This window comes from Nicotiana sylvestris, chromosome 12 (assembly GCF_000393655.2).
Source record: "Nicotiana sylvestris chromosome 12, ASM39365v2, whole genome shotgun sequence".
In the NCBI taxonomy this organism is placed as follows: domain Eukaryota; kingdom Viridiplantae; phylum Streptophyta; class Magnoliopsida; order Solanales; family Solanaceae; genus Nicotiana; species Nicotiana sylvestris.
Genome location: NC_091068.1, coordinates 91,893,683 through 91,916,175, shown reverse-complemented (window position 1 = coordinate 91,916,175; position 22,493 = coordinate 91,893,683). Strand labels below are relative to the sequence as shown.

Here is a 22,493-nt window from a genome sequence, read left to right as displayed (position 1 = left end):
GCTAAAGTTCAGCAAATACATAACAAAGCTTCAGCTACTAGAATGCTGAAGTTCAGCAATTACAAACAAAAACTTCAGCCAACGCATGCTGATGTTTTATTGAACTGAAGTTTGCAATTTTGCATTATGAACTGAAGTTTGTGTGATTGCCTTTGCAAGCCAGGCCAAATGCTACACTTCAGGTCCGTATGCCTGAAGTTACGCGAAAATGGGTACGCTTGCAATATTTTTTGCAAAGTGGGTATAAGTTAAAACATGACCTAAAAAGCGGGTATAGATACAAATGCCCCTGCATTTATTAAGCAAAGTTTTGTTTTGTGCTCGCAATTATATTAATTAAGTTAAAATTTATGTTTTTCTTATGTATTCAACTGAATACTACTACTATATTGTATTATTATTGTAGCCATTTAGACGGCACCCTAAGGGGTCGTTTGGTAGAGTGTATAAGAATAGTGCGGAATAAGGTGTATTAGTAATGCATGGATTAGTAATGTAAGCATTAGTTATGCAGATATTATTTCTTATCTACTGTTTGGTGTGGTGTATTAAAAATTATAATGCATTGCATAAATTTTAAGAAAAATAGTTGTTTACAAAAGTACTCTTCATATTCTCTAACTTTAAGGTACTTTAAGGATAATTTTGTCTTTAACTATACTAATGCATGCATTAATAGCATTGGTATTACTAATGTGATAGTTTTCAATGCATTACTTATACATAGAATAATACCAAGTATGATGTATAATTAATACAAATATTAGTTATACACATATTTAAAAAAATATACCAAATAAAATATTAATAATACATAGAGCTAATGCTTGTATTATTTTTTCTAATACCTCGTACCAAACCACCCCTAAATTGCATATTTATTTGGCAGAAAGTTCTCCCATTTTATGGTTTTTTCGAAATTCACAAATAAATGTCCGTCAAAAGCACAAATTGGAAAAGTCAACATTGGGTTTCACCCGAACTTTGCTCACTCGTTTTTTTGGATTGAAATATCCGTCTATCTTCTAGGATCATTTCTATCTTACGTAAACGAAACCGGAAAAAAAATCATACTTGATACTTCCCATGAACACTACAAAGCTAATCTTTAGTGCATCAGCACTCGCAATAATCACTGTAATTTTAACTTTGAGCTCCAAAAATGTGTACAGGCCACCTTCAATAGCAGGCTCCAAAGACCTTTTATCTAAAGCTGAGGTAATTCAGCTGAAAGGAGCTGTTGGGCCAGAAAGTCTTGCGTTTGACCCAAATGGAGAAGGTCCATATACTGGCGTTGCCGATGGCCGGATTCTTAAGTGGCAAGGAGATTCTCAAGGTTGGGTTGATTTTGCTGTCACTTCATCTCAAAGGTAAAGAAGAAATCCCAATCCCTTGTTTATTTTCCTGACTTTACGTTTTTATATTCTGTAGATCTTTAGGTTAGTAATTGTTAAATTCTTTAAACATGGTTTAAAATGCTTGCAATTGGCCGATTAAATGATCCCTAAGTTGTATTACTATAATGGATTGGTTGGAATGAGAGCTTTGAAATTTAAATGGCCAAGCCTCTTAGGACTTTGGTGTAAAAAAAATTTATGTAAAGGGAGAAAAAAGTATGATAGAACTTTCAGAAATGTTGCAAAAGTGATTCTTGGAAGAAGAGAGGTACTTTTTTGGGGGGGTAAATTAGAAATTGCCGAGGGCTAGCTGGCGCATGGTTCGTAACTTGGTGGATGATGGACTAACACTGACATTATCTTAAAGCTGGTTTGATGCTTCGACTAGTTATTATTGTTATTAATACCCAATTAAAACAAAGATATGCTTGCAATTTGTAATTTACTTGATGAATGGTGATGATGGTATAGTATCTATTCAAATGATAATGGTGGTATGTAGGAGAGATAGCGTCTACCTTGTTTAATCCACTGGTACCTACTACTTTCTACTAGTAAAAGTATGTGGTTACCCGGTCCACCATGGTTTAGACAAATGAGAAAAAATAACCTAAGTTTTGATTTGAACCCGGATCATGCACGGTCCATTCCAGCTTTCTTGACTGCTCGGCCATACCTTTAAGTTCCAGACATATTCTATCAATCAATTGACTAAGCTAGTCCTAACTATGGCTGCACCATTCTATTCGGGCTTATTTTTTTCTTATACTACAATTTGACTTTTATAATAAATTAGGGGTTCTCCTAATGCTAGAGATTCTCTAAATTTCACGTATCCGTTGATTGACATAACCTCTTAACAAGCTGAACAAATTCCTGATAAACACAAGACCTCATGTAAGTGTAACAACAATAACTAATCTTTAATCTCAAGTAATTTGTATTGCGTATGTGGAACCTTTGCTTCCATGATGTTATGTTCTTAACTAAGGTGCACAGATCTTTAGTGGTTGCAGTTTTTTTGAGATAACCTTCCTCCTTAAGCTCTGGACTAGTTGTTTCTTATGATTAATGGAAGTGTCAATTGTGAACATAGCTTAGACTTTTAGACATGTTTATACGGGTTTATAGGCCTCTGATCTTGGAATCTGTGTATTCAGGAGATTGAAGAACCTTACTTTACTCAATTTTAGGGGTGTGCATTCGATTTATCGATTCGATTTTGACCCTTATCGATAATTACTTATCGATTTGTACATATGCTTATCGTTATCGTTTCAATAAGGTTTCGATTTTTTCGATTTCGATTTATCGATTTTTGGGGCTTATCGATTCGGTTATCGATTACACTAATAAGAAAATTTGCGGGATTCCACTTATCGATTCAATAAATTTCGTAAGACAAATACAGAAATTGGACCAAAGCTACTTGATTCGGTTGGACCCGTAGCTGATAGGCTAACTCCGCCGCTGCATATAAGGGTTAAGAGGATCTGCCAGTTAGCCGCATTAAAAGGCCTGTAGTTTCTACATACTTGTATGACCAGAGAGCTTATACAGTGGGAAATTACGAAGCTAACGAGTTACCATATATGCAAAGAAATCCAGGACAAAGGTGAAAGCAGGTATTAGAGCTACTATCTTACGGGAAGTAGCCCATGACACAAAACATCAAGAGATGAGATTTCTAGATTACCTCACGTTACATTTTTGTTTGATGTTTGTAGCCCCGTTTGTTCAGTAAGATGTTCCCTGTGCTGAGCTCTGTCCCATCCATTTTCTAGTGGCTTAGTTTCAGTAGTCTTAATATCTTAAGTCCATCACCTCTGTCTCGGTTGGGAGTGGGCTTTGAAGAAGCTTTTCCCAAGCAAGGAAGCTCTCCTTTAAAGAGAAGACCTCTCTTTAAAGCGGCGCTGAAGAATGGGTAGAGGAAATAATAGGGTTAGGGACTTAGGGTAAAAGGAAAGGGTATTATAGAATAAGGGTATATTTGTCTTTTTAGTATATCTTATCGGTTTATTAATAAACCGATAACCGAAGAGGACAAAATCGAAATCGAAATCGATAACTCGATAAGGAAAATTTCGAAATCAAAATCGATAAACCGATAACAAATAATCGATTCGAATGCACACCCCTACTCAATTTGTTTTTGTACAGTGACGTGTGTTTTCGTAGATGGAGTTAACTATAAATTTATGTATTGAATCTCTAGACCTGAAAAGCGATGATTTGGGAGAAATTAGTATACCTTAGAAAGCTTTATTGTTTGTCCGTCATGAGTAGAGCTAATGGTATATCTTAAACTCCACTAACCAAAAAAAGGCATGTTTAAAATTCATAGTCATGAACTTCCAGTTAGTTCTAGTTGTATTCTATTAAACTTTCCATTTGTCTAACCAAACCTTTTATTTTGGGACGTCCTAATTATTGAAATGCATCTATAGATAAGTTTTTTCAGTAAATCTTCAATAAGTTCCAATATTAAGTTGTACAGTCATGTTTTCTCTATCTCAGCATCCTTACATTCAACTTGAAACAATTTCTTTAATAACTTCTTTTAAAGTTTAAACTAGATGTTAGTCATCTACTCATCTTCTTATTTTGCTGGTTCTTCTTATCTGTCACCTAAGGACTCATACTGTGTGTCATCTTTTTATTTGATGGCTGTTTGTCTTTGTTCATCTAGGCTTTATTTAATCAGATTCTTAAAAAAAATGACCCTTCATCTGTGTCTTTATTGAAAGGAGAAAGTAAAGAAGCCTTGTCTAAGCAGGGAAGCACTTGAAAGTTTTGATGCTTTTTATTTATGTTCAAGAAGCAAGATTATACCTTTAACCTCTAAGAGAAACCTGTGCAGATGGACTTGTTATTAGCAGTTGCATTTCAAGTGGCCCGTGTCATGCTCTGTCATACATAGTCCTTTTAGCTAGGAAGATTCGAATGGAGTGAAAGAAAACAGAGATCTAAAAACAGATATACTTAGATCTACGTTCAGCAATAACTTGTTTAGCAATCAGAAATGCTGGTATTGAAATAAGGACTAAAGTTAAGTCCAGGAGTAGGTGATAGGTTCTCTTTTCAAGTTACAGGCTTATCTTCACATATAGCAATTGCAAGATTCTGGTTAGTATACAGGCACAGTTATTTTTTTCTTCTTTTAATCGGGTAAAATAACGTTTATAAAGAAACTTCAAAAAGAGTACCAAGAAGGTAATATACATGCACAGTTTGAACTTTGCATAATGATAATATACATGCACAGTTTGAACTTTGCAGAATGAAGCTAATATCTCTTCTATGTATACAACATTCTCCAATTGACAATTTCAGCATTATCTAATGGAATTTGACATCTATCTTCAAGGAAGGAATGTGTGCGCCCCTTTGCTCCCCATATGGAGCATGTATGTGGAAGGCCGCTGGGCTTACGATTTGATACAAGAACTGGGGACCTCTACATTGCTGATGCCTACTTAGGACTTCAAGTTGTGGGGCCATCTGGAGGATTAGCTACCCCACTTGTCACAGAAGTTGAAGGCCAGCCTCTGCGCTTCACAAATGACATGGACCTTGATGAGCAAGAAGATATCATTTACTTCACAGATACCAGCACACAATTCCAAAGGAGGTAATTTATTGCCAATGGAATAATCTGAAATGTGAATCTATTCATGCGAAGCAAATTGAGTGTTATAGTTTAGTATATATCTAGATTAGATCGCATGTAAGTTGTCGTTGATAACACAGCAAAGCAGAGAAGTCAGTTTCCATTATTAGCTTCTAAGTGATATGCTGCATGTAGTAGCCTTAGTAGGAAGCTGGCACTGTGTCAAACTGACATTCTTATGGTCAAGTTGTATTCTTTCTGTAATGAGCAGCTTATCTACCATCGCACTTGTGATGATTGAGCTTTTCAGATGATAGCCTGCAAACGTGAACTGTGAAAGCCCTCACCTCCTCTACTTCATAAGGTAGAGAGATCCGTTCAGAGACTGATTCCAATTTTTCATGTTTTATTTAGGCAATTTATTGCATCTGTCGTAATTGGAGACAAGACTGGCCGGCTGATGAAATACGACAAATCAACCAAAGCAGTGACAGTTTTACTACGAGGCCTTGCGTTCGCCAATGGTGTAGCCTTGAGCAAAGACAAGTCCTTTGTACTGGTGGCTGAAACTTCTACTGGTAGAATAGTAAAGTATTGGCTTAAAGGCCCTGATGCAGGAAAACATGCTACATTTGCTGATCTACCAGGATATCCAGACAACATTAGAAGAAACTCCAGAGGGGAGTTCTGGGTTGCTTTGCATTCAAAAAGGTCGCTGCTTGCACGGTTGGTCACATCCAATTCTTGGCTCGGAAGGACATTGCTAAAACTTCCATTCACCTTCCAGCAACTGCATTACCTGTTAGTTGGAGGGCAGCCACATGCAACTGCAATTAAGCTAAGTGAGGAGGGGCAAGTCTTGGAAGTTTTAGAAGATGTCGAGAGCAAAACCTTGAAGTTTTTAAGTGAGGTCGAGGAGAAAAACGGGAAGTTGTGGATTGGTTCTGTACTGGTGCCTTTTATTGGAGTTTATGAATTGTCATAAAGTAGCAGCGTTCGAAATAGGTTTTAGCATTCAACTCCAGCTTGCTGGTAATAAGACTTTCTTAAGTAAAACTGTTGGTGAATTCTCGGTTTCCTTTGTACTGTCCTGAGTAAGTTTAACTTTGAATTAGAGTTGTTTTCCACCTTGTGGACTCGGGTATTTTCCTTCTTCTAATTTTCTTCTTTTTGAGCTCGTCTTTTTTACTTTGTATGCTTGTGTTCATCCCCAATCCATATGATATTACAAAGACTGGTGGAAGAGTATAAAGATAATGTAAAAAGATCGAGGACCAGTTTGCTAGATTGTTATCACTTTTGTTGGGCCATTCTTAATTTGGTTCAGAAGCTGCTTATGATTTTTTGGGTCAATGCATGACAGATCTCTTCTATATTAACCGTAACTTAACCATGGTCAGATAATACGTGTACTTCAATTGATAACGTAATAAAAAACTACGAGAAATTAACCTGGTTTTGTAACTGCACTGACTATTTTTCTATAAAAATTTCACGGGCGTCCTATTTGATTGTCTTCATTTAACTTACCACTTTCTTCTCTGTTTTTCGCCTGCTGCTGCTTCTTTTTCTTCCCTGCGGTTGCTTCTTTGCGGCTGTTTCTCCTTCTATTCTCTTCTTCTCCTTCCTTGTCTTAAAACTGATATTCCAACTTTTGAGCTGTTTTTGTAGATTGTGGTGGAGAAATCGAAAGCCACCGTTGTTGAACCTAGAGAAAGCTTGTTTGAAGGTGTTCTTGTTGAAACTGATGAAACGAACCTCTTGAGAGATAAAAAAGAACTTCAGATTTGATTCTGAAGTTGCATTTAAGAGATAGAAGAACTTTAGATCCCAATTCTAAAGTTGCATTGAAGAGATAGAAGAACTTCAGATCCAATTTTGAAGTTGCCTTGAAGAGATGGATGAACTTCAAATCCAATTTTGAAGTTGCATTGAAGAGATATAACTTCAATTCCGATTCTGAAGTTGCACTTTGAAGCAATAGAAGAGCTTCAAATCCGATTTCGAAACCCTAAATTTGTAAATTCGAAAAGTGATCAAATGCGAATTTTTAAGTGTATTTTGAAATGTGTAAATTTCGTAATTTTTTGTACAATGCAAGTATGACTTCAATAGTAACCCCAAAATCAGTTATAGATGCAATCCCCTTTTTCTCGTTGGCTCAGGGACTTGTCGGAGAAAAGTTCTTTTATAGTGAGCTTTGTAGTATGCTCTTTATGAAAGACAAATCTTGATAATGAGTAAGTTTTTATGTGAAAATAGTATGGGCTAGCCAGATTTATAATTGACAATCGAAAAACAACCAACGTTTGCAAAGTCATTGAAAAATAATTACTATTTTATGTAGAGATAAAATCTAGACAAAAATACCCTCGCTGAAATATGGACAACTCTAGCATAATATGATAGATTATGAAGCTCTTGCGTATAAACTTTCAGCATATTATGTTGGAACTTCGTCACATTATGAAATTCCAGCATATTATGCTGGAATCTCACATGTAAAAAATTCGAACTCCAACATATTATACTAGAATTTTTCATGATTTTTAAGGTGTTTTTATTTAAATTTTATTTTTACATGAAAAAGTAACTAAATTTTGATTACTTTTGAAACTGTACCAACTTTTCAGTTACATGTTGTAAATCAAACTATTTATGATTTTTTTTATAGAAAATGACCCTCTATAGCCCCTCAAAATTTTAATAGCTCATGTTTTTCACCATTGACACGAAATATCCCTCTAGCCCAAACATATTACATCTAATAGCCCGAAATGTCTATTTTATATATTTTATGTATAGTGACAGTCTATGTATATTTTTTGTATAGTGACAGTCTATTTAGTATATTTTTTATAAAGTGATAGTCTATTGTACATAAATTGTATAATGACGATCTATTTTGTATAGTGACATCTATTTTGTATATATTTTGTATAGTGACAATCTTTTTTGTATATATTTTATATAGTGACATCTATTTTGAATAGTTTTTGTATAGTGACAATCATTTTTCGTATATATTTTGTTTAGTGACATCTATTTTGTATAGTGACAGTCTATTTAGTATATAAATTGTATAGTGACAGTCTATTTAGTATATAAATTGTATAGTGACAGTCTATTTAGTATATAAATTGTATAGTGAAAGTCTATTTAGTATATAAATTATATAGTGACAGTCTATTTTTGCAACGACTCGATCGGCCATTTTAAGCATTTGCACTTCGCTCGCCAGTTCTCGGGCATGACAAGCCCCGTATGATGTATTATGACTTATGTAAATCGTTGGTTTTGGTTTTCAGGTTAATCGGCACAGATGGAAGAATGATTCTCAGCTTGAAGCTTTAAATTTGAAAGGTTTGACCAGGTTTTGACTTTTTAGTATTCGTTCTCGGATTTGGATTTTTATGATTTGGTTAGCTCCGTTAGGTGATTTTGGTCTTGGGAGCGTGCCCGAAATGTGATTTGGAGGTCCGTGGTAGAATTAGGCTTGAATTGGCAAAATTGGAAATTTGGCATTTTCCTGTCGGCAATGGAAATTTTGATGTCGGGGTCGGAATGAAATTCTGAAACTTGGAGTAGGTCCGTAGTGTCAATTGTGATGTGTGTGCAAAATGTTAGGTCATTCGGATGAGGTTTGATAGGTTTTGGCACCGTTTGCGGAATTCAGAAGTTTGGAAACTCTTAGGCTTGAATCCGAGGGTGATTGGGTGTTTTGATATTGTCTTGAGTGTCCCGAGGGTTGGAATAAGTTTGAATGGTGATATGTGACTTGTTGGCATGTTTGGTTGAGGTCCCGATGGCCTCAGGATGCATTTGGGTAGTTGACGGAAAGTTCGGCTTTGAGTTAATGCTACCGATTTTGCTGCTTCTGTCATTTCCGCACCTGCGGATTGGGGACCGCAGGTGCGAGGTCGCATGTCCTTCACGGAAATTTTGGCTTTAAGGTGTTTTTATTTAAATTTTATTTTTACATGAAAAAGTGACTAAATTTTGATTACTTTTGAAATTGTACCTACTTTTCAATTACCAATTATAAATCAGACTATTTCTGATTTTTTTTATTATAGAAAATGACCCTTTATAGCCCCTCAAATTTTTAATAGGTCATGTTTTTCACCATTGATACGAAATGTTCCTCCGGCGCAAACATATTACATCTAATAGCACGAAATGTCAATTTTATATATTTTATGTATAGTGATAGTCTATGTATATTTTTTGTATAGTGATAGTCTATTTAGTATATTTTTTATAAAGTGATAGTCTATTGTATATAAATTGTACAGTGTGATGACCCAAAAGGTCATCACTTGTGTTGCAAGTGAATTCAATGTTCTGAGGCCTAAAAACCTCCTTATTACCCCACCTTGATTTACGTGTGCGGTCCGGGCCTATATCCGGAAAGCCTTTCTATGTGAAAATATGAGAAATAGAAATCTTTAGAGTTAAAAAATTTGATTATGGTTGACTTTGGTCAACATTTTGAGTAAACGGACTCAGATCCCTGTTTCGACAATCCCGGGAGGTCCATAGTAAAATATGAGACTTGGGCGTATACTCGGAGATGAATTCCGAGGTCCCAAGCCTTATAAATCAATTTTTGAAAAGAAATTGTTTTACTGAATTATCTAAGAAATAAAGAAAAAAATTAATGTTTGAAACCAATGTTATCGGGCCCGTATTTTGGTTCCGGAGCCCGGTGCAAACTTGTTATAGTATTTGAAAGATAACTGTAAAATTTGGTGAAAAACGGATGTCATTTGACGTGATTCGGACCTAAATTGCAAAAGTTGATGTTTTACGAAGTTTAAGAATTTTTTTTTTGATTTTGAGGCTTAATTCGTTGTTATTGAGGTTATCTTGGCGATTTGATCGCATGGATAAATTCATATGACGTCATTGAGTTAGTACGTATGTTCGATTAGGAGCTCCGAAGGCTCGGGTGAGTTTCGGGTAGGTTCAGGGGTGTCTTAGGCTTAAAAATAGCTATTGGAGGTTCAAAAAACAAGCTGCGGCTCTCTGAACCTGTTAGTGCGGTCCGCATTGGTTTTGTGCTGTCCGCACTGGTGGCTGTGCGGCCTTAGTGGATTTTGTGTGGTTCGCACAGGGAGTCTGAGAGGTTGTGCGGCCGCAGTGGATTTTGTGCGATCCGCACAGGGAATCTGAGAGGCTGTGCAGCCGCAGTTGATTTTGTGCGGTCCGCACAGTGAGCCTGAGAGGCTGTGCGGCCGCAGTTGATTTTGTGCGGCCCGCACAAGGAGTCTGAGAGGAGTATATTTAGATGGGATTTTCAGTTATTTTTCATTTTTCAAAACCCCACAAACATAAGAGGCGATTTTTCAAACAACTTTTCTTCTCCAAAATATTGGTAAGTGATTTCTAAATCATTTTCTTCACTCCTTAACATCTTTTAACATGATTTCAACTCAAAATTAATGATTTTCATGAGGGAAATTAGGTGTTTTGGGTAGAACCTAGGTTTTTCAAAAATTGGGGATTTGGACCTCGATTTGAGGTCCGATTTCAAAACAAATTATATATTTGAGTTCGTGGGGGAATGGGTAATCGGGTTTTGGTTCGAACCTCGGGTTTTGACCATGTGGGCCCGGGGGCAATTTTTGACTTTTTGGGTAAAACTTTAGAAAACTCATTTTCATGCATTCAAACTGATTCATTTAGCGTTTATTGATGTAATTAAGTAATTTGTGACTAGATACGAGCGAATTGGTCTAACCTTAGCTTGAGGGATTAGGAGTTGAGTCCTATTTGCTATGTGATAAATGTTGAGTACGACGTATAGGCATGGTGATGAGTATCTATACGTTGGTGTCAAGCATGCCCGTGAGTCTTATATTGTGATTTTTATGACTTCGTTTTATTATCCATGCTTTAGAGTTGATTTCTATTTGTTGTGAAAAGTTTGTAGAAGGAATTATGACCTTTAAACATCGAGGAGCATTGGCTCAAGTTATATTACGAATTGTGAAAGCATATGAGTTGATTGAACCCTTTGGAGCATTGGCTCAAGTGGTAAAGTGAGTTGTGAAGTAAAAGTGAATAAGAGAAAGAGGTTATTAAATTGTTCCCTTGCCAGGATATTGTTGCTTTATTGGTTATCTCCCTTGCAGGGATGTTGATATTATTGATGTTGCTCCCTTACCGGGACTTAATTGTTGAATTGTTGTTCCCTTGCCGAGATTCTTATTGCAAATTTCATTTATTTTCTTGCCCTATTGTTTGTGATTGTTGTTTGGGTAAGGAAGAGAGTTAAGGCATGAAGGGTGATGTCGTGCATTGTTTATTTTGTGAGGAAAGAGTGTAAAGCACAAAGGGTGATGTCGTGCTGCACGATGTACCATTCCATGCCTATTATATTGATTTCATGGTGAGGAAAGAGTGTTAAGCACGAAGGGTGATTCCGTGCCACACGATGTACTATTTTGTGTCGATTTTGTTGATTATATGGTGAGGAAGGAGAGTAAAAGCACGAAGGGTGATGCCGTGCACACTTTTATTATATAATTGTTTTGGTGAGGATGAGAGTAATAGCTAATAGCACGAAGGGTGATGTCGTGCATTTGTTGATTTCTGATTCTTTGTTGATATCCGAGTTGTGTTGTTCTTTCATTACTTGATATCTTTCTATTCGGAATTATTGTATCCCCCATAGCATGCTCCCCCTCCCATATTGACTGGTTATTTTTGTATTTCTTTTCCGCTGTATATATTTGAACTGCACAGGTTTATTTGGTAGTCTGGTCCTAGCCTCGTCACTACTTCGCCGAGGTTAGGCTAGACACTTACTAGCACATGGGGTCGGTTGTGCTGATACTACACTCTGCACTATGTGCAGATCCCGGTAGCTTTTGGACCGTAGCATGGAGGCTACCTTTAGTCCACGCAGAGATCCAAGGTAGACCTGCAGGCGTCCGCAGGCCCTAGCGTCTCCTCTATTCCTATTTCCTATTTCATTTTCCTTTTATTCAGAAACAGTGTATTTTCATTTTCTTCAGACCTTGTATGTAGTAAATCTTAGACCGTCTGTGACACTGTGACACTAGGTTTTGGGTGCTTTAGGTTTTAAAAGTTGTAATAGATGCAGATTACAGATATTTAGTTGTTATCTTCCGCTTAATTATTTAAAGTTTCGTTGTTTTCATGTTATCATCTTATGTTGTTTAAAAGAAATAATTAAGTAATGAAATAAGTAGTTAAATGATTGCCTTGCCTAGATCACATTAGTAAGCGCCATCACGACTCCCGAGGGTGGGAAATTCGGGTCGTGACAAGTTGGTATCAGAGCTCTAGGTTACATGGGTCTCACAGTTCACAGACAAGCTTAGTAGAGTCTGAGGGATCGGTACAGAGACGTCTGTATTTATCCCCTAGAGGCTACAGAGTAGGAAAACTTCGCATTTATTATTTCCTATCGTGCGGTTTGGTTTCTCAATGCTAATTGAATTTCTGCTCTGTTCTTTCGCAGATGGTGAGAACATGCGCTTCCTCATCCATTAACTAGCAGCTCGATCCCCCGGCAGCAGCTCCCATGAGGGGCAGGGGGCAAGGCCGAGGCCATGCTAGAGGCCGAGGTAGGGGCAGAGCTCAACCTCGAGCAGCAGCACCAGTGGCGGAGCCTCAGGTTGACTTTGATGATGAGGTTCCGGCCCCAACAGTTCTGGTGGGCCCAGATCAGGTCCCAGAGGGGTTTATCGCTACCCCAGTTCTTCAAGATGCTCTGGTCCATCTAGTGGCCTCATGTAGAGTGTCACCTGGGCAGGCTTGCTTCTTGTAGCACCAGCCGTCTCTCAGGCTAGAGGAGGAGCCCAGACTTCTGCTACTCGCACTCCGAAGCAGGTAGCTCCCCAGATTCATACTCTAGCAGTTCATCCAGGTGTGGTAGCTCAGACCGGTGATGGAGCAACTATGTCTGCCGATGATTTGTGGAGGTTGGATAGGTTCACCAAGCTCTTCACTGCTACTTTCAGCGGTGCATCTACTGAGGATTCCCAGGATTATCTAGACAGCTATCACGAGGTTCTTAGGAACATGGGGATAGTTGAGACCAACGGTACTTCAGGTGGTCGTGGTCCCCAGATGCAGTATTCTGATCAGCAGTCCTACAGTGCACCACCTGCTCCTATCAGTGTACCGCTGTTTCAGAGTTTTCAGGGTGGTCATTCAGGTCATCAGGGCCAACAGTCTCAACAGCCGAGGGCTTGTTACACTTGTGGTGATACGGGTCACATTTCTAGGTTTTGCCCTCGAGCACCGAGTAGCTCTCAGCATCAAGGTTCCCGTGCCATGGTTCAGGCACTAGGTGTTCCACAGCCCGTCCAGCCAGCTAGAGGTAGGGGTAGAGGTGGAGGTAGAGGTACTAGAGGTGGAGCTCAGGCCGCTAGAGGTGGAGGCCAACCAGCAACAGGCCGTCCTAGAGATGTAGTTCAGGGTGGTGGGGCCCAGCCTCGATGTTATGCTCTCCCAGCCAGTCCCAAGGCTAAGGCTTCAGATACAATTATTACGGGTACGGTTCTAGTTTGTGATAGAGATGGTTCAGTGTTATTTGATCCAGGGTCTACATACTCATATGTTTCATCTTATTTTGCACCGTATCTGGTCATGCCTAGTGCTTCATTGAGTGTTCCTGTTTATGTGTCTACACTGGTAGGTGATTCTATTGTGGTTGATCGAGTCCATCGCTCTTGTGTAGTTGTGATTGGGGGTCTTGAGACTCAAGTAGATTTGTTGCTTCTGGACATGGTCGATTTCGATGTTATATTGGGGATGGACTGGTTATCACCTTACCATGATATCTTGGACTGTCATACCAAGACTGTGACCTTAGCCTTACCGGGTTTGCCTCGTTTAGAGTGGAGAGGGGCTCATGGTCATTCTACCCGTAGTGTGATCGTGTTTGGCCTATTTGGCATACGTTCGTGATTCTAGTGCTGAGGTTCCTTCTATTGATTTTGTGCCCGTTGTTCGTGAGTTTCCTGAGGTATTCCCTTCAGACCTGCCGGGTATGCCACCCGACAGGGATATTGACTTTTGCATTGATTTAGCTCCGGGCACTCAGCCCATTTCTATCCCGCCTTATTATATGGCCTCGCCTGAGTTGAAAGAGTTGAAGGAGCAGTTGCAAAACTTGCTTAAGAAGGGTTTCACTAGACCCTGTATTTCGCCTTGGGGTGCGCCGATGTTGTTTGTTAAGAAGAAGGATGGGTCGATGAGAATGTGTGTTGATTACCGGCAGTTGTACAAGGTTACAATCAAGAATAAGTATCCATTACCAAGGATTGATGATTTGTTTGATCAACTTCAGGGTGTCAAGGTATTTTCAAAGATTGATTTGAGATTTGGCTACCATCAGTTGAGGATTAGGGCATTCGATGTCCTTAAGACAGCTTTCCATACTCGGTATGGGCATTATGAGTTCTTGGTTATGTCATTCGGGTTGACAAATGCTCCGGCAGCTTTTATGGATTTGATGAACTGAGTGTTCAGGCTTTATTTTGATTCGTTCGTGATAGTCTTCATTGATGATATTTTGATTTATTCCCGCAGCCGGGAGGAGCACAAGTAGCATCTTAGAGTGGTTATTCAAACCTTGAGGGATAGTCAGTTATATGTTAAGTTCTCGAAGTGTGAGTTCTGGTTGAGTTCAGTTGCATTTCTGGGTAATGTTGTATCAGCAGAAGGTATTCAGGTTGATTCGAAGAAGATTGAGGCAGTCAAGAACTGGACTAGACCAACATCAGCTACAGAGTTTCGGAGTTTCTTGGGATTGGCAGGCTACTATCATCGGTTCGTGGAGGGGTTTTCGTCTATTGCAGCACCGATGACCAGGTTGACCTAGAAGGGTGCGTAGTTCAGATGGTCGGACGAGTGTGAGGCGAGATTTTAGAAGCTCAAGACAGCTCTGACTACGGCACCGGTGTTGGTTTTGCCTACAGGTTCAGGGCCTTATACAGTCTATTGTGATGCATCTCGTATAGGACTTGGTGTAGTGTTGATGCAGGATAGCGAGGTCATTGCCTATGCTTCGCGGTAGTTGAAGATTCATGAGAAGAACTATCTGGTTCATGACTTGGAGTTGGTAATCATTGTTCATGTGTTGAAGGTTTGGAGGCATTATCTGTAAGTTAGCCAGTATGGGCAGTCTTGCTTATATTCCGGTCGGTGAGAGGCCGCTTGCTTTGGATGTTCAGGCTTTGGCCAATCAGTTCGTGAGGTTGAATGTTTCTGAGCCCAGCCGTGTGTTAGCTTGCACAATCGCTCGCTCTTCATTATTGGAGCATATCCGAGATCGGCAGTATGATGATCCATATTTGTGTGTCCTCAGAGACACGGTGCAGCATGGAGGTGCCAAGCAGGTTACCTTAGGTGATGATGGAGTTTTGAGATTGCAGGGTCGAGTTTGTGTGCCTAATGTGGATGGGCTTTGAGAGTTGATTTTAGAGGAGGCCCATATTTCCCGGTACTCTATTCATCCGGGCACCGCGAAGATGTATCAGGATTTTCCGCAGCATTACTGGTGGCGGAGAATGAAGAAGGATATCGTTGCATATGTGGCTCGGTGTTTGAATTGTCAGCAGGTTAAGTACGAACATCAGACGGTGGTTCATTTCAAAAGATTGAGATTCCTGAGTGGAAATGGGAGCGTATCACTATGGACTTCCTTGTTGGTCTCCCATAGACTCAGAGTAAGTTTGATGCAGTATGGGTTATTGTTGATAGGATGACCAAGTCAGCGCATTTCCTTCCTGTGGCAGTATGCTACTCTTCCGAGAGGTTAGCTGAGATCTATATTCGGGAGGTTGTTCGTCTTCATGGTGTGCCCGAGTCTATCATCTCGGATCGAGGCACGCAGTTTACCTCCCATTTCTGGAGAGCAGTCCAGCGAGAGTTGGGCACGCGAGTTGAGTTAAGCACAACATTTTAGCCTCATACGGACGGGCAGTCCGAGCGGACTATTCACATTTTGGAGGATATGCTCTGAGCTTGTGTCATTGACTTTGGAGGCTCGTGGGATTAGTTTTTTCCCTTAGCAGAGTTTGCTTACAACAACAGCTACCAGTCGAGTATTCAGATGGCTCCGTATGAGGCTTTATATGGTAGGCGGTGTCGGTCTCCGATTGGATGGTTTGAGACGGGAGAGGCTCGGTTGTTGGGTACGCATCTGGTTCAGGATGCCTTGGACAAGGTCAGGATTATTCAGGATAGGCTTCGTACAGCTCAGTCCAGGCAAAAGAGTTATGCTGACCGCAAGGTTCGTGATTTGGCATTCATGGTCGGTGAGCGAGTATTGCTTCGAGTGTCGCCTATGAAGGGCGTGATGAGATTTGGGAAGAAGGGCAAGCTTAGCCCTAGGTTCATTGGCCCGTTTGAGATTCTTGATCGAGTGGGAGAGGTGGCTTATAGACTTGCATGGCCGCCGAGCTTGTCAGCCGTGCATCTAGTTTTTCATGTGTCCATGCTTCGGAAGTATCACGGCGATCCATCCCACGTGTTGGATTTCAGCACTGTCCAGTTGGACAAGGACTTGTCATATGAGGAGGAGCTGGTAGCTATTCTAGACCGGCAGGTTCGTCAGTTGAGATCGAAGAGTTTTCCTTCTGTTCGTGTTCAGTGGAGAGTTCAGCCCGCCGAGGCATCGACCTAGGAGTCTGAGTCCGATATGCGAAGCCGTTATCCCCATCTTTTTACCGACTCAGGTACTTCCTTCTTATGTCTGTTCGAGGACGAACGGTTGTTTTAGAGGTGGAGAATGTGATGACCAAAAGGTCATCACTTGTGTTGCAATTGAATTCAGTGTTCCGAGGCCTAAAAACCTCCTTATTACCCCACCTTGATTTACGTGCGTGGTCCGGACCTATATCCGGAAAGCCTTCTATGTGAAAATATGAGAAATAGAAATCTTTAGAGTTAAAAATTTGATTATGGTTGACTTTGGTCAACATTTTGAGCAAACGGATCCGGATCCGTGTTTCGATGATCCCGGGAGGTCCGCAGTAAAATATGGGACTTGGGCGTATGCCCGGAGATGAATTCCGAGGTCCCAAGCCTTAGAAATCAATTTTTGAAAAGAAATTGTTTTACTGAATTATCTAAGAAATGAAAAAAGGAATTAATATTTGAAACCATTGTTATCTGGACCGTATTTTGGTTCCGGAGCCCGATGCAAACTTGTTATAGTATTTGAAAGATTAAAATTTGGTGAAAAACGGATGTCATTTGACGTGATTCGGACCAAAATTGCAAAAGTTGATGTTTTACGAAGTTTGAGAAAAATTCTTTGATTTTGAAGCTTAATTCGTTGTTATTGAGGTTATCTTGGCGATTTGATCGCAGGGATAAATTCGTATGATGTCATTGAGTTAGTACGTATGTTTGGTTAGGAGCTCCGAGGGCTCGGGTGAGTTTCGGGTAGGTTCCGGAGTGTCTTAGGCTTAAACATGGCTATTGGAGGTTAAAAAAAAAGTTGCAGCTCTCTGAACCTGCTAGTGCGGTCCGCATTGGTTTTGTGTTGTCCGCACTGGTGGCTGTGCGGCCGTAGTGGATTTTGTGCGGTCCGCACAGGGAATCTGAGAGGCTGTGCAGCCGCAATTGATTTTATGCGGTCCGCACAGTGAGCCTGAGAGGCTGTGCGGCCGTAGTTGATTTTGTGTGGTCCGCACAGGGAGTCTGAGAGGAGTATATTTAGACGGGATTTTCAGTTATTTTTTATTTTTCAAAACCCCAAAAACATAAGAGGTGATTTTTCAAACAACCTTTCTTCTCCAAAACATTGGTAAGAGATTTCTAACTCATTTTCTTCACTCCTTAATATCTTTTAACATGATTTCAACTCAAAATTAATGATTTTCATGGGGGAAATTGGGTGTTTTGGGTAGAACCTAGATTTTTCAAAAATTGGGGATTTGGACCTCGATTTGAGGTCCGATTTTCAAACAAATTATATATTTGAGTTCGTGGGGGAATGGGTAATCGGGTTTTGGTTCGAACCTCGGGTTTTGACCATGTGGGCCTGGGGGCGATTTTTGAATTTTTGGGTAAAATTTTAGAAAACTCATTTTCATGCATTCAAATTGATTCATTTAGTGTTTATTGATGTAATTAAGTAACTTGTGACTAGATACGAGCGAATTGGTGGTGGAATCAAGGGGTAAAACTATAGTTGAATCGTGAATTGTGTTCGTGGCATCGAGGTAAGTGTTTGGTCTAACCTTAGCTTGAAGGATTAGGAGTTGAGCCCTATTTGCTATGTGATAAATGTTGAGTACGACGTATATGCATGATGACGAGTATCTATACGTTGGTGTCAAGTATGCCCGTGAGTCTTATATTGTGATTTTCATGACTTCGTTGTATTATCCATGCTTTAGAGTTGATTTCTATTTGTTGTGAAAAGTTTGTGGAAGGAATTGTGACCTTTGAACATCGAGGAGCATTGGTTCAAGTTATATTACGAATTGTGAAAGCATATGAGTTGATTGAACCCTTTGGAGCATTGGTTCAAGTGGTAAAGTGAGTTGTGAAGTAAAAGTGAATAAGAGAAAGAGGTATTAAATTGTTCCATTGCTGGGATATTGTTGCTTTATTGGTTATCTCCCTTGCCGGGATGTTGATATTATTGATGTTGCTCCCTTGCCATGACTTAATTGTTGAATTGTTGTTCCCTTACCGGGATTCTTATTGCAAATTTCATTTATTTTCTTACCCTATTGTTTGTGATTGTTGTTTGGGTGAGGAAGAGAGTTAAGGCACGAAAGGTGATGTCGGGCATTGTTTGTTGTCACGACCCGGATTTCCCACCCTTGGAAGTCATGATGGCGCCTACTAATGAGAGCTAGGCAAGCCAACCCTTAACTATATAATTCCTTACCAAATTACTTCCTTTTAACAATACACTGTTTCTAAACAAAGCAAATGAAACAGGAAATAGAGATAGAGGAAGACGCCAGGGCCTGCGGACGCCTACAGGTCTACCTTGGGTCTCCGAGTGGACTGAAGGAAGCCCTCCAACTACTGTCCGAAAGCTGCTCCGGGATCTGCACACAATGTAAAGTATAGTATCAGTACAACCGACCCCATGTGCTGGTAAGTGCCTGGCCTAACCCCGGCGAGGTAGTGACGAGGCTAGGACCAGGCTCCAGATAAACCTGTGCAGTTCTATAGTATACGGCAGAAAAGTAAACAGATAATAAGCAATTAAAGCTGGGGAAGGCGAACATGCCTCGGGGATAGCTGATAAAGCAAAATAGCAAGGAATAAATAAGGAAGCTGACAATATAACTTCTAACATAAATAAGGAAAAGTAAAGACAACTTTCACTTTCAGTTTCAATCTTGTTGCAGGCGTGCAATCCGAACCATTTCTCATATCTTGTGGTAGGCGTACCCCACGCTCCCATTTCATAATATCTTGTGGTAGGCGTACCACCCGCTCCCATTTCATAATATCTTGTGGTAGGCATACCACCCGCTACCATTTCATAATATCTTGTGGTAGGCGTACCACCCGCTCCCATTTCATAATATCTTGTGGTAGGCGTACTACCCGCTCCCATTTCATAATATCTCACAATTTCAAGGAATCCCAGCAAAGGAAAATAATCAATATAATAACTTCCCGGCAAGGGAACACAACAATGTAATAATTTTCCTGGCAAGGGAACAATAATATTGAAATAGTCATTCCGGCAAGGGAGAATCAGCTATAACCAATCTCAACTTAGCTTTTACTCAGTTCAATTATTGAAAATGCTCAATCATAGAAGGTCAATAAGTAAAGCACCCAAGTGTCATTTAAGAACACACCAACTTTCAATTTAAGACTCACGGTCATGCTTGACACCAATGTATAGATACTTGTCACCATGCCTATACGTCGTACTCAACAAGAAGCAAATAGCAAATATGACTCAACTCCTAATCCCTCAAGCTAGGGTTAGACCAAACACTTACCTTGATGCCTTGATCACCACTCAAGTCTCAACTATAGCTTTACCCCTTGATTTCACCACCAATCCGCTCGAATCTAGTCACAAGTTACTTAATTACATCAATAAGTGCTAAAAGAATCAACCCCAATGCATGAAAATGAGTTTTCCAAAGTTTACCCAAAAGTCAAAAATCACCCCCGGGCCCACGTGGTCGAAACCCGAGGTTCGTACCAAAACTCGATTACCCATTCCCCCACGAATCCAAATATATAATTTGTTTTGAAATCGGATATCAAATTGAGTTCCAAATCCCCAAGTTTAGAAAAACCTAGGTTCTATCCAAAACACCCAATTCCCCCCATGAAAATCTTTGATTTGAAGTTGAAAGCATGTTAAAAGATATTAAGGAGTGAAGAAAATGAGTTAGAAATTACTTACCAACGTTTTTAAAGAAGAAAGGTTGTTTGAAAAATCGCCTCTTATATTTTTGGGGTTTTGAAAAGTGAAAAATAACTGAAATTCCCATTTATTTATACCCCTCTCAGACCGCCTGTGTGGACCGCATCAAATGGACCGCGGCCGCACATGCCTCCCAGAAGACCTGCAGTTCATCACCCTCTGCGGACCGCACAAAGGCGACTGCGGCTGCACAGCCTCCACCGCGGATCGCACAAAGGCGACCGCGGCCGCGCTGGCTCTTCCGCGGTCGCACGCGATTTCTCGCGGACCGCACTATAGGGTTCAGAGACTGCAACTTCCTGAACCTGCAACATCTGACTTTCTAAGCCTAAGGCATCCTGGAACCCACTCGAAACTCATCCGAGTATACACACAACCTCAAAAACATCCTACGGACATATTCGTGTAATCAAATTACTAAGAATGACTCAAGTCATATATAAGACCTGTACTGGGCGCCGGAACCAAAATACGGGCCCGATACCAAAGCTTTCTAATCAGTTTTCATTTCAAATCTCCTTAAACAATTTCAGAAAAAATTATTTCACTTAAAAATTCATTTTTCAGTCTTGGGACCTCAGAATTCGATTCCGGGCATACGCCCAAGTCCCATATTTTCCTACGGACCCTCCAGGACCATCGAATCACGGATCCAGGTCCGTTTACCCAAAAGGTTGACCGAAGTCAAATTAACTCATTTTAAAGTCAAGACTTAACATTTTTCACAGAATTTCATATTTAAGCTTTCCGACTACGCGCTCAGACTGCGCACACAAATCGAGGCTACTCTGAATGAAGTTTCTAGGGCCTCGGAGGCACAGAATTCAATTAAAAACAGGTGATGGCCCTTTGGGTCGTCACATTCTCCACCTCTAAAACAATTGTTCGTCCTCGAACGAACATAAGAAGGAAGTACCTGAGTCGGGGAAAATATGAGGATAACGGCTACGCATGTCGGATTCGGACTCCCAGGTCAATGCCTCACGAGGCTAACCTCTCCACTGAATACGAACCGAAGGAAAACTCTTCGATCTCAACTGACGGACCTGCCGGTCTAGAATAGCCACAGGCTCCTTCTCATATGATAAGTCTTTGTCCAACTGGACAGTACTGAAATCTAACACGTGGGATGGATCGCCATGATACTTCCGAAGCATGGACACATGAAATACTGGATGCACGACTGATAAGCTAGGAGGCAATGCAACTCTATAAGCCACCTCTCCCACTCGATCAAGAATCTCAAATAAACCAATGAACCTAGGGCTAAGCTTGCCCTTCTTCCCGAATCTCATCACGCCCTTCATAGGCGACACTTGGAGCAATACCCGCTCACCAACCATAAAATCCACATCTCGAACTTTGCGGTCTGCATAACTCTTTTGCCTAGACTGAGCCGTACGAAACCTCTCCTGAATGATCCTGACCTTGTCCAAGGCCTCCTGAACCAGATCCGTACCCAACAACCGAGCCTCCCCCGGCTCAAACCATCCAACCAGAGATCGACATCGCCTACCATACAAAGCCTCATAAGGAGCCATATGGATACTCGACTGGTAGCTGTTGTTGTAGGCAAACTCTGCTAAAGGCAAAAACTAATCCCACGATCCTCCAAAGTCAATGACACAGGTTCGAAGCATATCTTCCAAAATTTGAATAGTCTGCTCGGACTGCCCGTCCGTCTGAGGATGAAATGTTGTACTCAACTCAATCTGAGTGCCCAACTCTCGCTGAACCGCTCTCCAGAAACGCGAGGTAAACTGCGTATCTCGGTCCGAAATGATAGTTACAAGCATGCCATGAAGACGAACAATCTCTCGGATATAGATCTCAGCTAACCTCTCGGATGAATAGAAGACTGCCATAGGAATGAAATGCGCTGACTTGGTCAGCCTATCAACAATGACCTAAACTGTGTCGAACTTCTTTCGAGTCAGCGGAAGTCCAGTAACGAAGTCCATAGTGATCCACTCCCGCTTCTACTCGGGAAGCTCAATCCTATGAAACAATCCACCAGGCCTCTGATGCTCATACTTAACCCGCTGACAATTAAAACATCGAGCCACATATGCAACAA

At 40.4% G+C, this 22,493-nt stretch overlaps 1 protein-coding gene across 1 annotated transcript; it reads left to right on the top strand.

Moving 5' to 3' along the window:
* The first annotated feature begins 933 nt into the window (after positions 1-933).
* Positions 934-6,134, top strand: LOC104243841 (protein STRICTOSIDINE SYNTHASE-LIKE 10-like). Its single transcript, XM_009799106.2, has 3 exons — positions 934-1,370; positions 4,765-5,028; positions 5,422-6,134. The coding sequence occupies exons 1-3, from the start codon at positions 1,087-1,089 to the stop codon at positions 5,990-5,992; spliced, it is 1,119 nt and encodes a 372-aa protein (XP_009797408.1). The 5' UTR covers positions 934-1,086; the 3' UTR covers positions 5,993-6,134.
* The last annotated feature ends 16,359 nt before the right edge of the window (positions 6,135-22,493 follow it).